This window comes from Hevea brasiliensis, chromosome 8, assembly GCF_030052815.1.
Source record: "Hevea brasiliensis isolate MT/VB/25A 57/8 chromosome 8, ASM3005281v1, whole genome shotgun sequence".
Classification (NCBI taxonomy): domain Eukaryota; kingdom Viridiplantae; phylum Streptophyta; class Magnoliopsida; order Malpighiales; family Euphorbiaceae; genus Hevea; species Hevea brasiliensis.
The window spans coordinates 96,016,256-96,029,112 of NC_079500.1; the positions used below are offsets into that span (position 1 = coordinate 96,016,256).

The following is a 12,857-nucleotide window of genomic DNA, read 5'->3' on the forward strand; positions in this document are numbered from 1 at the left end:
AATAAAATAAAATTTTAGAGATTAAATTATTATAAATTAAAAATAAGTTAATGTAGTAAATTGACATTTCAATTTACGTGGAGAATTAATCTGTTGATGGAATTAGACCTTACGAATTGATTTGTTATTCATAAAAAAATTGCAGGGATTTGACTTATGGATTTTCACGTGGAGACAAATTTATAAATTACCCTTAACTTTTTCTACCAAAGATCATGATCCAACTTTGGCACTTGGCTTATTGGGCCCTTTTTTTTTTTTTTCTTTGCCTCTGGTTGGTTGCTCAGAAAGCTCTGATAAAGCGAAGGAACTTCCTGCTACTTCTTCATTAGGGGGTTAATAACATATCAATTTCAAATGCAAAAGTGCTATTCTTCTTCACGTAAGCCATCTTCAAACAATAATGGGTAAACATGCAGCCCCACTTCGTTGATTATTCCATGCACTGACACCAAACTATAAGTTTTCAGTCTTTCCTCCAGATGCAATTGAAAATTATCACAACTGCCCACCTTCGCCTTCTCTCCCCATGCAAAGACCTGAACTCTCTCCTTCAAGTTCATGCCCGCTTGATAGTCTCAGGTCTTCAAGAAGACCATTCGACAAGTGCCCATCTTGTTAAGTCTTACCTTTCGTTTAAAAAATGTGACTCTGCTCGTTTTGTGTTTGATTCTTTGCCAAACCCAAGTGTCAGGTTATACAACTCCATGATACGAGCTTACGCAAGTGTGAGAAGTCACCAAGAAGCTATTCAATTGTATCATTGCATGTTAAGTAAACGCTTAGAGCCAGATAAGTATACGTTTACGTTTGTTTTGAAAGCTTGCACTGGTGCATTAGAGTTTAAAGAGGGCGTTTTAGTTCATCGTGATATAGTTTTTAGAGAGTTAGATTATGACATTTTTATTGGGACTGCTCTTGTTGACATGTATTGTAAATTGGGTGATTTAGAATTGGCAAGAAAAGTATTTGATAAAATGCCCAAGAAAGATGTTATAACGTGGAATGTAATGATTTTGGGTTTGTCACAGAGTGTGAATCCTCAAGAGGCACTGGGGTTTATTAGGAATATGCAATTGGTTGGTATGGAACCTGATTTAGTAAGCATTGTCAATTTGGTTCCAGCTGTTTCAAGTTTGGGTGATATTGATGCTTGTAGTACCATACATGGTTATGTGATTAGGAGGGGTTTTGATGCAGTTGTTTCGAATGGGTTAATTGATATGTACTCTAAGTGTGGGAACATTGATGTGGCTAGTCAGGTCTTCAAACAAATGCAAGACAGGAATGATATTTCATGGATAACAATGATGACAGGGTATGCACATAATGAATGCTTCTTTGAGGTTTTGGACTTGTTTGATTGCATGAAGAGAGGGAATGTTAGGTTGAATTATGTATCAATTGTAAATGCTCTTTTGGCTGCTGCAGAGATGAGAGATTTAAGGAGAGGGAAAGAAATTCATGATTATGCTAGAAAACAAAAAATTGACTCGGATGTTTTGATTGCTACTGCTTTGATGACTATGTATGCAAAATTTGGAGATCCAGATGCAGCTAAATCTTTGCTTCAAGGGCTTAAAGGAAGGGATTTGGTTGCTTGGTCAGCAATCATAGCTGCTCTTGTTCAATCAGGGTATCCTGAAGATGCACTGTCATTATTTCGGGAGATGCAGAATGATTGTTTGAAAGCAAATAATGTTACCCTCATGAGTGTACTTTCAGCTTGTGCGGAAGTATTGTGCCCAAGAATAGGTAAAAGCGTGCACTGTTATGCTGTTAAAAGCCATATTGATTTAGATATCTCACTTGGAACAACCTTAGTTTCTATGTATGCTAAATGTGGATTCTTTGCTTCTGCATTGACTATATTCAATAGAATGCCATGTAAAGATATTGTTATGTGGAATGCTTTGATAAATGGGTACACCCAGAATGGTGACCCTTATCATGCAATGGAGATTTTCCATGAAGTGCAGGTATCTGAAATATGCCCAGACTCAGGAACCCTGGTGGGTTTGCTTTCAGCATGTGTCCTATCATATGACCAAGGCCAAGGATCCTGCATCCATGGAAAAATAATTAGGTATGGCTTTGAATCTCAATGTCATGTAAAAAATGCTCTTATTGACATGTATGCCAAATGTGGAAGCCTTTCCATTGCTGAATTATTGTTTAAGGGAACTGATTTTAAAAAGGATGAGGTATCTTGGAATGTACTGATTGTGGGATATGTGCACAGTGGACATGCCAAAGAAGCTATTTCTGCATTTTGCCAGATGAAATTAGAGAATTTTCATCCTAATCTAGTCACAATTGTGAGTGTCCTTCCTGCTGTAGCATGTCTGTCATCCTTAACGGAAGGCATGGCTTTTCATGCCTGCATTATCAGAATGGGATTTGAGTATAATATACTTGTCCAGAATTGTCTTATTGATATGTATGCCAAATGTGGGCAGCTTCATAACTCAGAGAACCTATTTTATGGGATGAAGAGTAAAAACACTGTTTCATGGAATGTGATGCTCACAGGGTATGCAGTTCATGGGCAAGGGCACCATGCTATTGAACTTTTCTCACTTATGCAAAAGAGTGATATCAGGGTTGATTCTATATCCTTCCTCAGTGTGTTGTCTGCTTGTAGACATGCAGGTTTAATAGATGAAGGGAGGACCATATTTGATGCCATGTGCAAAAAGCACCATCTTGAACCAGGTTTGGAACACTATGCTTGCATGGTTGATCTATTAGGTCGTGCTGGATTATTTGATGAAATATTGCATTTAATCAAGGCAATGCCATTGGAACCTGATGCCAGAGTGTGGGGTGCCTTACTGGGTGCATGTAAAATGCATTCTAAAATCCTGTTAGCAGAATTTGCAGTAGATCATCTTCTTAAACTTGAGCCTAAGAATCCAACCCATCATGTAGTTTTATCAAATATCTATGCTAAATCTGCAAGGTGGGGAGATGCAGGCGACACAAGATCAAAGATGATCAATACAGGGCTGAGAAAAGGCCCAGGATGGAGTTGGGTGTGACGCAGTGCACCAATATAAGGTATACTTGCATTTGGAGTGGGTGATAAGGGCTATTCATGAGTAAGGAATGTGGCTTCATTCTGAAACATTTATTTTAAGAAGATTGGAAAAGAATATTATATGTTTCCAGACAGGACTGGTTTGCTACAGGATGTGGAGGAGAGAACTGTTGCTTTTAAAGCATAGCTGATGTTAGCCATAGTTTTTGCTCCTCTGGAGCCCAGATGCTTGTCCAGAAGTGTAAGAATTTCTATATTTCCACTGATCATTGCCTTACCTTACGTATCCTTACAAAAATGCCCAACCTGCAAGATGAAAACTCATTGTTTGAGAAACTGCTAGTTAGTCATTCCCTTCATTTTGTTGTGCTATCTGCTTGTGCAGTTATTATGAAGAAGTACAAACACTTCTTCGCTTACAAATTTGCAAGCAGTGTATGCAAGAAGCTTGCTGCTGTGAGGAGTATTAATCTTTAGCACTCAAGATTTAATGAACAGCTCCCTTGATGAAGATTTGACTGGTTATAGTTCCATGAAATAGTAGTCTGAGATCCACAATGGATGGGCCTTGAGCAGGGAAAATAATATAAACTTGCAATAAAACTTCCTACAGTTGCAAGAGCATATTGATCAAGGCCTATCAATGATCATTTCATTGCTTTGACTTACTGATCATTACATTATATTGGAAGGTATCTCATATATTATTCATGCGGAAGGTAATTAACTCAATTATATCCATTTTCTTGCTGCTTATATTTTCAACATTTTGCTAATTTTTTTCAATGTGTTTGCTCTCATTTGCAGCTTGGAATGATTTTTCCAAAGAGGAAAAGATTAACACTCAGCTCTACAAGTTACAGCATCTTCTTGAAAGGTATGCCTCCATCTGAATGATGACATGGGTTATTCCTGGAAGGAAAACTTGCAGTTTTTCTTGGACACTGATTGCAGTATTTTCTTACAACTATATGATGCATGCTTTGGTGCCTTGAAACCCAATTTTCCTTTTTTTAGTCTGGATGAACCAACATGTTATCGCTTTAAAATGATTATAACCTAGAATGGGGCTTTTAATATTTCAATTGACACTCAACTCAACTGAGCCTTGGTCTGAGACTAGTCTGATTGAGGTGTTTGGATCCTTCAATATCTTAATGATCGTAAAGGAAATCAAAACAGAGGACATGAAGCATATGCCATCACCCTGGCCTTTAATTTGATCTGCTTTTGTATTAAGGTTGAGATAATTCTGTTGTTGATATATGGCCATCTGTTCTTCTATCCTGAGTTCTTGAAAATATACATAGTCCATTCTAATCACAAGGAAATCACTTGGTACAGGAGCAGGAGATTGAGCCACTGAAACACAATTGCTATACTCATCATTGCTTCTTGCCAAATATTCCAACAAGCTAGATTTAAAACTTGGACCATGAGCAATGTGGTTCACAGAATTGTCAAGGCAAGGTTTTCCCATGAAAAGCAGCTCGATGAACGTTCTTCAGTGGGAATTCCATTCTCAAGTATTGCTACCAATATCTCTTTTCCATGATTTGCTGTTGTAATTGAGGTATTTTTCATATATCCAAAGGTATTAATACACAGATACATATATGTATGCAATCATATCCTATACAATTTTCTTGTGAACAAGATGGTTTGGCTGCCTGCAGATGTTGCCAGAGATCCTTGTGTTTTATGTTATAGTTTGGAGAAGAGGATTGTCTCAAGGTGTTCAGTTGTAAAAGTCTTGCTATTGAAGGGTTTGGTCAAGGGACATATTGATTTAAGTACTGTATAGTCAAGCACTGAGAAGTACTTCCTGGATAGTTTTTTGATTGAGTATCGGGAAAAGGTACCTTAACTCTTGAGCATCTTCCGAGGAGAAACAAATATTGTGCAATTGGGATTTGGATTTGAGGAAAAACACTCGTTATCCTCCCTTACTTGATGCTGGGTAATCGGAGCTTTAGCCTTATTCTACTTTCACTGCTGGCTGCTGACTATACCACCGCCTCCAATGTGGTTGTCTTTTTAAGTGGTTTTACTGCATACCTTTATTTTTATGAGAGAGATAATTGAGGCATCGATAGGGAAGTCATAGGTGTGGATGACTCAACTGCTTTGCAGTGTTCCTTTAAGAAGGTTAAGTGCTCTATTATTGAACTAATTTGATTTTGGAAGTACTGGGATTGACGTATTAATATTGACATAATGTAGACATTAAATTATAATTTACTTCTTAATTTAATGCCATAGATTCAGTGGGAAGTTTACATGTGACTTGAAACTTTCTGCACAATCCATGGCAAGCATCCTTGAGTTGGTGGCATCACATTGGCTATTAGATCGTTTTTAAGATTACCCTTTTAGTGGTGTGTTCATGAGAATGAAAGAGTAGAAACGCTAAATGTCTCAAAAGTTGGAATAGTAAAAAATGTTGTCCTTCAAAACTAATAAGCCCAAGTTAAGAGAGTCCGTTATTTAGTCCAATTGAGTAATGAATGTTGCAACTCCGCCTAAGTAGTTTGCGCTTAGCCGGTCCTAAGCCCGGATAAAGGAGGAGGGTTGCAGTAGGTCAACCAGCGTAAAAATTTTGTCACACTCTATGATATGAATTCAAATGATATAAACGTTGGGGCATCCTCTACTAACGACACGCTACATCGGAGCTCGGGTGTAGTGAGAAATATGCAAGGGTGTAGGGCGTTCACCGAAAGCGACGCGCCATGCCGGCGCTCGGGTGTGGTGTTAAGTGAGCAAGGGTTCCCACATCATGGACGGGTGTGGATAAAGAAGTTAGTCCATAGGACAGATAGTAGAATAAATAGTGAAACAGAACACAAGATAGACATAGAAAACAATAGAAGATATCATAGAAGGAGACCAATTAGGAAGGAGCAGGATAGGAGGAGGATCAGGGTTGGTACTTGGAATGTTGGATCACTTACAGGAAAATTAATGGAGCTTGTGGATACCTTAGAAAGGAGAAGGGTGAATATTGCTTGCATTCAGGAGACTAAATGGGTAGGAGAGAAAAGTAAGGAAGTGGGTAATTCAGGGTACAAACTGTGGTTTACCGAAAAGGAGAGAAACAAGAACGGAGTGGGCATAATCATAGACAGGACATTGAAAGACGCAGTAATAGCTGTGAAAAGAGTAGGAGATAGAATTATACTAGTAAAGCTAGTACTAGAAGGAGAAACAATAAATATAGTTAGTGCTTATGCCCTACAAATAGGACTAGACAGTGAGAGTAAACAAAGGTTTTTGGAAGATATGGATGATTTAATGTAAAGCATACCGAATGAGGAGAATGTTTTCATTGGTGGAGATTTGAATGGGCATGTAGGAAGTGATAGACAAGGTTATGAGAATGCTCATGGAGGTTTTGGTTTTGGCAGTCGAAATGAGGAGGGAAAAAGCATGCTGGATTTTGCTATGGCATATGACCTAATACTAGCAAATACCTACTTTATAAAAAGAGAGTCACATTTAGTGACTTTCAAAAGTGGGCAACATAGAAGTCAAATCGACTTCCTCTTAACTAGGAAGACAAATAGAGCTCTATGCAAGGATTGCAAGGTCATTTCAGGAGAGGCTTTAACAAGTCAACATCGGTTGGTGGTCTTGGATGTCAAGTTTAGCAACAATTCAAGTAAGGTTAGAAGAAAATAGTGTAGCTCGAACAAAGTGGTGGGAGTTCAAAGGAGTAAAGCAAATGAAGTTCAAAAATGAGCTTCTCAAGTCCGAAGTATGGAAGCTGGATATGGAGGCCAATGATATGTAGATACAGATGGCATCAAAGATTAGACAAGTAGCTAGAAAAGTACTTGGAGAGTCTAAAGGACAGGGACCACCCTCAAAAGAGAGATGGTGGTGGAATGAGGAAGTACAAAAGGCAGTGAAGAGAAAAAGGAAATGGTATAAGAAATTACCTAAATGTGATAATAATGAGGCATATGAAGAGTACAAGATAGCAAAGAAAGAGGCAAAAAAGGCAGTTAGTCAAGTAAGAGCACAGGCCTTTGAAAAGTTATATGAGAAACTTGGAACTAAAGAAGGGGAGAAATATATTTATAGATTAGCAAGGAGGAGAGAAAGGAAATGTCAAGATCTCAATCAAGTTAGGTGCATTAAGGATAAAGAAGGAAAAGTATTAGTGAAAGATGTGACATTAAAGAAAGATGGAGAAATTATTTTAATAATCTCTTTAATAATAGTCAAAATTGTAATAGCGTGAATATAGATTATAGAACAATAGAAAAGAATGTGAATTATACTAAAAGGATTAGATCTTTAGAAGTAAAGGAAGCACTTAAGATAATGAAAATGGGTAAAGCCTGTGGACCCGATGAAATACCAATTGAAGTGTGAAAGTATTTGGGAGATATGGGAGTGGCATGGTTAACTAAATTATTTAATAAGATTCTAAACTCAAAGAAAATGCCTGATGAATGGAGGAAGAGTATTTTAGTACCTATTTTAAAAATAAGGGAGACATACAAGTTGCTCAAACTATAGGGGAATTAAACTCATGAGCCATACTATGAAGTTGTAGGAGAGAGTTGTGGAGCATCGACTACGTCATGATACTTCTATCTCTCTCAATCAATTTGGTTTCATGCTCGGTCGTTCAACTATGGAAGCAATCTTTCTCATTAAAAGCTTGATGGAGAAATATAGAGATGTGAAGAAAGATCTACATATGGTTTTTATTGATTTGGAGAAGGCTTATGATAGTGTTCCAAGAGAGGTCTTATGGAATGTGTTAGAACAAAAGAGGGCATCTATTAGGTACATACAAGTATTGAAAGATATGTATGAAGGAGCAACTACTATTGTGCGCACAGTGGGAGGGGACACAAGAGATTTTTCGATCTCAATTGGATTACACCAAGGATCAGCCATAAGCCCTTACCTTTTTACATTAGTTTTAGATGAACTGATGAAATATATACAAGAGAGTATTCCTTGGTGCATGATGTTTGCGGATGATATTGTTCTGATAGATGAGACACGAGAAGCATTCAATAGAAAGCTAGAACTTTGGAGAAGTACCCTAGAGTCAAAGGGTTTTAAGTTAAGTAGAACAAAGACAGAATACATGCATTGCAAGTTTAGTGAAGGCCAAACTGGTGATAGGGAAGGAGTTAGTTTGAAAGGAGTGATACTGCCTCAAAGTAATCACTTTAAATATCTAGGCTCAGTTCTTCAAGTAGATGGGGGATGTGAGGAGGATATTAGTCATAGGAGGATGGTTGAAGTGGAGACGTGTCACGGGAGTTTTATGTGATCGTAAGATTCCCAATAAATTGAAAGGAAAATTTTACCGTACAGCCATACGACCGGCTATGTTATATGGTAGTGAGTGTTGGGCACTGAAAGAGTCGTATGCATCTAAGATAAGAGTTGCAGAGATGAGAATGTTAAGGTGGATGAGTGGCCATACTAGACTAGATAAAGTCCGTAATGAGAGTATTAGAGAACATGTAGGAGTTGTGCCAATTGAAGATAAGTTGAGAGAATGGAGATTGATGTGGTTTGGTCATGTAAAGCGTAGACATACGGAGGCTCCAGTTAGACAAGTAGAGCACATTAGGTTAGAGGATAAAAAGAAAAAAAATGAGTAGACCTAAATTGACTTGGAGGAGAGTAATACAACATGACCTAGAAGCATTACACATTTCTAAGGATTTAACCCAAAATCGTTCAGAGTGGAGAAAGTGAATCTATATAGCCAACCCCAAATTTTTGGGATAAAGGCTTAGTTGAATTGAGTTGAGTTGAGTTGAGTTGAGTAATGAATGTTGCATGGGTAATCGAAGAAGTCAATATTAACAAGGGAATGTGAGATTGCTTGGATACTGTGTTGGTCAAGTTCAAGCTCTGGTTTCATGAGAGACCCTCGATGTTGGCACTAAAGTTTAATTAAATAAAAAAAATATGTATTTTAAGTTAATTATATTCTAAATTTAGCAAAATGTCTCATATGCTCTCAAAAATGAGAAATTTTTACCTAAATTCAGATAAAAGATAATGAGATATATGAAACTCATATATTTAATAAGTAAGTCTGATCTGGATAATAAATATGCATCTAATGCACATAATTATATTATACTAGAAGGGAATTGCTATTTTATTTGTTATATTGCTTATTTATTTATTTATTTTCTTTTACTTTTTTTTATTTTTTATATAATTAAACTAATTAATATTTAAATAAAAATAATATTATTTTAATACTTTATTCAATTCGATTAAAATTTTAATTAATTTATAAATTTAATGTAAACAACATTTTTATTTTTTTCATAAACAAATAATTTAAATTATAGTATTACACAATTAATAATTTCACATGCACGCATATATATATATATTCCCCCACCACACAATTAATAATTAAGTTTTTCCTTCTTAAAATTCCCCCCACCCCATATATATATATATATATTCAATTTTTCCTTTTTAAAATTTTCCCACAAAGAACAAATTCTCATTAAGGATTTTGATTTGGTAGAGAACTAGAAACTTTAACCAAGCCGTTCCCATCTTTTTTGATGTTTTCCAAATCCAAAATTAACAAAAGCTACTCCACAAGTAATGGAATTAGTTGTAATCAATAGAATAGGTGAAAAAAATCTTTTACCTTTCGAAATAGATATTGACAGATTAATGAGGAAATAGATCAGTGATAAAGCTTTTGGTTAATGAAAAATAAAAAGAAAACAAAGGTTCAAAGTGGATGTTTTCCTGTGCCAAAACGGAGCGTTTGACTATAGTGTCAAGACGGTGCGTTTCTGTATTTCAAAATTTCCCAACTCTTCATAAACCTTAAAATTGAACACTCCTCACTCCCCTAGTGCCCCTCTCCGTTCTCTTTCGCTCTCGGCCTCTCTCCATGAATGTATCCAGTCAAGTAGCTGAATTTCTGGTGCATATTCTTTTGGAAGAGACAAAATGGCGGTTCGATAGCTACAGAGCATGTGGAAAATCAAGTAATCAGTCGATTCTAGCTATAAAAAGATTTACCCTCATTTGTAGGTTCTAACATAATCAATTATGATTGCGTTTCTCTGTAGAAGAACACTACAAATGCCAGTTCCTACTTGTAGGTATTCACTGATGAGCTACACAGTCCAACTGGGTTTTATTCAAAATGGCTTATTATTCAGTGTTGGATCTCTGTCAACATCAGTGAAATCTGTGGGCCATGAGCAGAAGCAATACTCTTATACAGTGTCTTATCTTGTAAACTCATGTGCGTTTTCCATAGAATCTGCTGAATCTATATGTAAGAAGGTAAATTTTGAATCCCCTGATAGACCGGATGCAGTGGTTAGCCTTCTCACAGAGTACGGATTCATGAAATACCACATCTCCAGGCTTATTAGGAAAGCGCCCCAGCTGCTTTTGGCCAATCCTACTAAGACCCTTTTGCCCAAAATCGAGTTTCTACGTTCTATTGGGGCTTCAGGCTCAGAAATTGGTCAGATGGCTTCTTAGAACCCTTCCTTTTTGCGCCGGAACTTAGAACGGCATCTAATTCCTTGCTATAATGTCCTCAAAAGTGTACTTGTTTCTGATGAGAAAGTGGTCAAGGCTTTGAAGCGCACATCTGAGATTTGTTTTTTCTCTTTGCACAAGACTTTACCTGTCAATTTATCAATTTTAAGAGAAGTTGGAATGCCTCAATCTATCATCTCTTATTTGTTGGTTCAAAACCCTTATATAGCATGCATGAAGCCTGCTAAATTTAGGCAACTTGTTAACAAGGTTATCGAAATTGGATTTGACCTTCTGAAGTTTACATTTACACACGCACTAGGATTTCTGTCTCGTCCCAATGTCTGGCAGCAGAGAATAAAGGTTTATAAGAGTTCTGGCTTATCAGAAGATGAAATTTTGTTGGCTTTCAGAAAGTTTCTCTTGTGTATGGATTTATCAGTGAAGAAAATTACGAAAAACATGGATTTTCTTGTGAATAAAATGGGTTGGCTGCCTGCAGATGTTGCCAGAGCTCCATGTGTTTTATGTTATAGTTTGGAGAAGAGGATTGTCCCAAGGTGTTCAGTTGTAAAAGTTTTGCTATTGAAGGGTTTGTTCAAGGGACTTAGGGACATATTAATTTATGTACTGTATTGACAAGCACCGAAAAGCACTTCCTGGATAGTTTTCTGATTGAGCATCAGAAAGAGGTGCCTCAACTCTTGAGCATCTTCCGAGAAGAAACAAATATTGTGGAATTGGGATTTGGATTTGAGGAAAAAGCCTCATTATCCTCGCTTACTTGATACTGGGTAATCGGAGCATGGCCTTATTGGACTTTTACTGCTGAGTGCTGACTATACCACTGCCTTCAATGTGGTTCTCTTGTAAGTTGTTTTACTGCATACCTTCATTCTCAATAGAGATATTTGAGGCATTGATGGGGAAGTCATAGCTGTGGATGACTCAACTGCCTTGGAGCGCTCTAATGCTTTATCATTGCAGAACTGTCTGCCATCAAACTGATAATGATGAAGCATTACGAAGAAGAAAAAGTGTTATGCTCACCTATCCTATTTTCTGTTTCCCTATGATTTGCCAGAGTTTTCATGTTATCTAATCCTCTTTTATGCAATTTTTGGCTTATTTCATACACATGCAACGCCAACACATGATAATCCCTTGCAGAACCAGAACTTGTTAAATTAATGGTTTAATTACTATTAATCTCTATAATTTATCATAATTAACTATTCAGTCTATTTATCTTTAAAACTGAATTAAAAAGTTTTTATCATTCGTTTCTACCGATAATTTAATTATATTTATTAAATTTGGAGAGAGTATTAGTTAAATTACTTATTAATTTATTTTAATTAGAGCTTGTATAAGTGATTAAATTACTTTACACATTAAAATAATTAATCAATTCAATATCAACTCAACCACTTATATATTGCCTTTCCAATACTCCTCTCAAGTGTAATCATATTATTATCACTTGATAATTAGTATTTTAACCCAATAGGATTTCAATTATGCAGCTTTGTCTACAACTCAATGGGGACTCCGATATCAAATTAAACTTGAAAAGATTATTGGGTAAATTATATTAATTTATTTTAATCTGAGCTTATATAAGTGATTGAACTACTTTACATATTACAATGACTAGTCAATTTATTTTTGCAATTCAATTACTTATATATTGTCTTTTATATTTTTTTAATGTGAAATTCTCAATATTATTTTAAAATTAACCACGTACTTAAATAAATAAAAAAATTAACTATTAACTATTAAATCATATTTATAAGCATCTCTTCACCAATCATCTAATTCTAAGGACATCACAATAACATCTTTGTCCTCAAGATGAACCAAACTTTTCTCTAATTTTGCTGAAAAAAAATCCCATAAAACTACTGGTGAATTTTCCTCAATTGATTTCATTTCACTGACTCAAAAATGCAATCAGAAGTGTATTCTTACAGGTATGCAATTCGAAATTATTGACATTAACATTATCACAAACACCTCTTGTGCAAGAAATTGATCTTCTTCCCCTCCCCTTCTTGCTGATAGTGGGAACAGATTGAATTACTTCATATAGATAGTCAAGCTTAGCAAAGTATATAAGTAATCATGAACCAAGTTTAATAACCTATCTATGAATAGCTTTACAACAATAACCCACATAACTTAATAAAAATACTTAACATATTCTTAATTTTTATTTTTTATTTTTGTAAAAAAAAAAGCTTATCATATTAAATATTAATTTTTTATCTAAACATTTTCAAATTTCAGCTATTAAAAT

The 12,857-nt window shown here is 35.8% G+C and overlaps 1 protein-coding gene and 1 pseudogene across 2 annotated transcripts; both read left to right on the plus strand.

Annotated features, from left to right (window-relative positions):
* The first annotated feature begins 22 nt into the window (after positions 1–22).
* Positions 23–5,375, plus strand: LOC110640152 (pentatricopeptide repeat-containing protein At2g39620). Of its 2 annotated transcripts, XM_058151715.1 has the most exons (5): positions 23–3,281; positions 3,426–3,759; positions 3,848–3,917; positions 4,385–4,613; positions 4,717–5,375. In XM_058151715.1, exon 1 carries the CDS (start codon positions 483–485, stop codon positions 3,039–3,041), a length of 2,559 nt encoding a protein of 852 aa, XP_058007698.1. In that variant the 5' UTR covers positions 23–482; the 3' UTR covers positions 3,042–3,281; positions 3,426–3,759; positions 3,848–3,917; positions 4,385–4,613; positions 4,717–5,375. The 2 variants fall into 2 exon arrangements, with proteins under 2 accessions (XP_058007698.1, XP_058007697.1); XM_058151714.1 differs by having other exon boundaries at positions 23–3,759.
* Positions 5,376–9,920: 4,545 nt separating this feature from the next.
* Positions 9,921–11,353, plus strand: LOC131182169 (uncharacterized; annotated as a pseudogene).
* The last annotated feature ends 1,504 nt before the right edge of the window (positions 11,354–12,857 follow it).

What these genes read in the sequence shown, in the direction of transcription:
- LOC110640152 (XM_058151714.1), top strand. Translation starts at nt 483, where the DNA reads ATGCAATTGAAAATTATCACAACTGCCCACCTTCGCCTTCTCTCCCCA.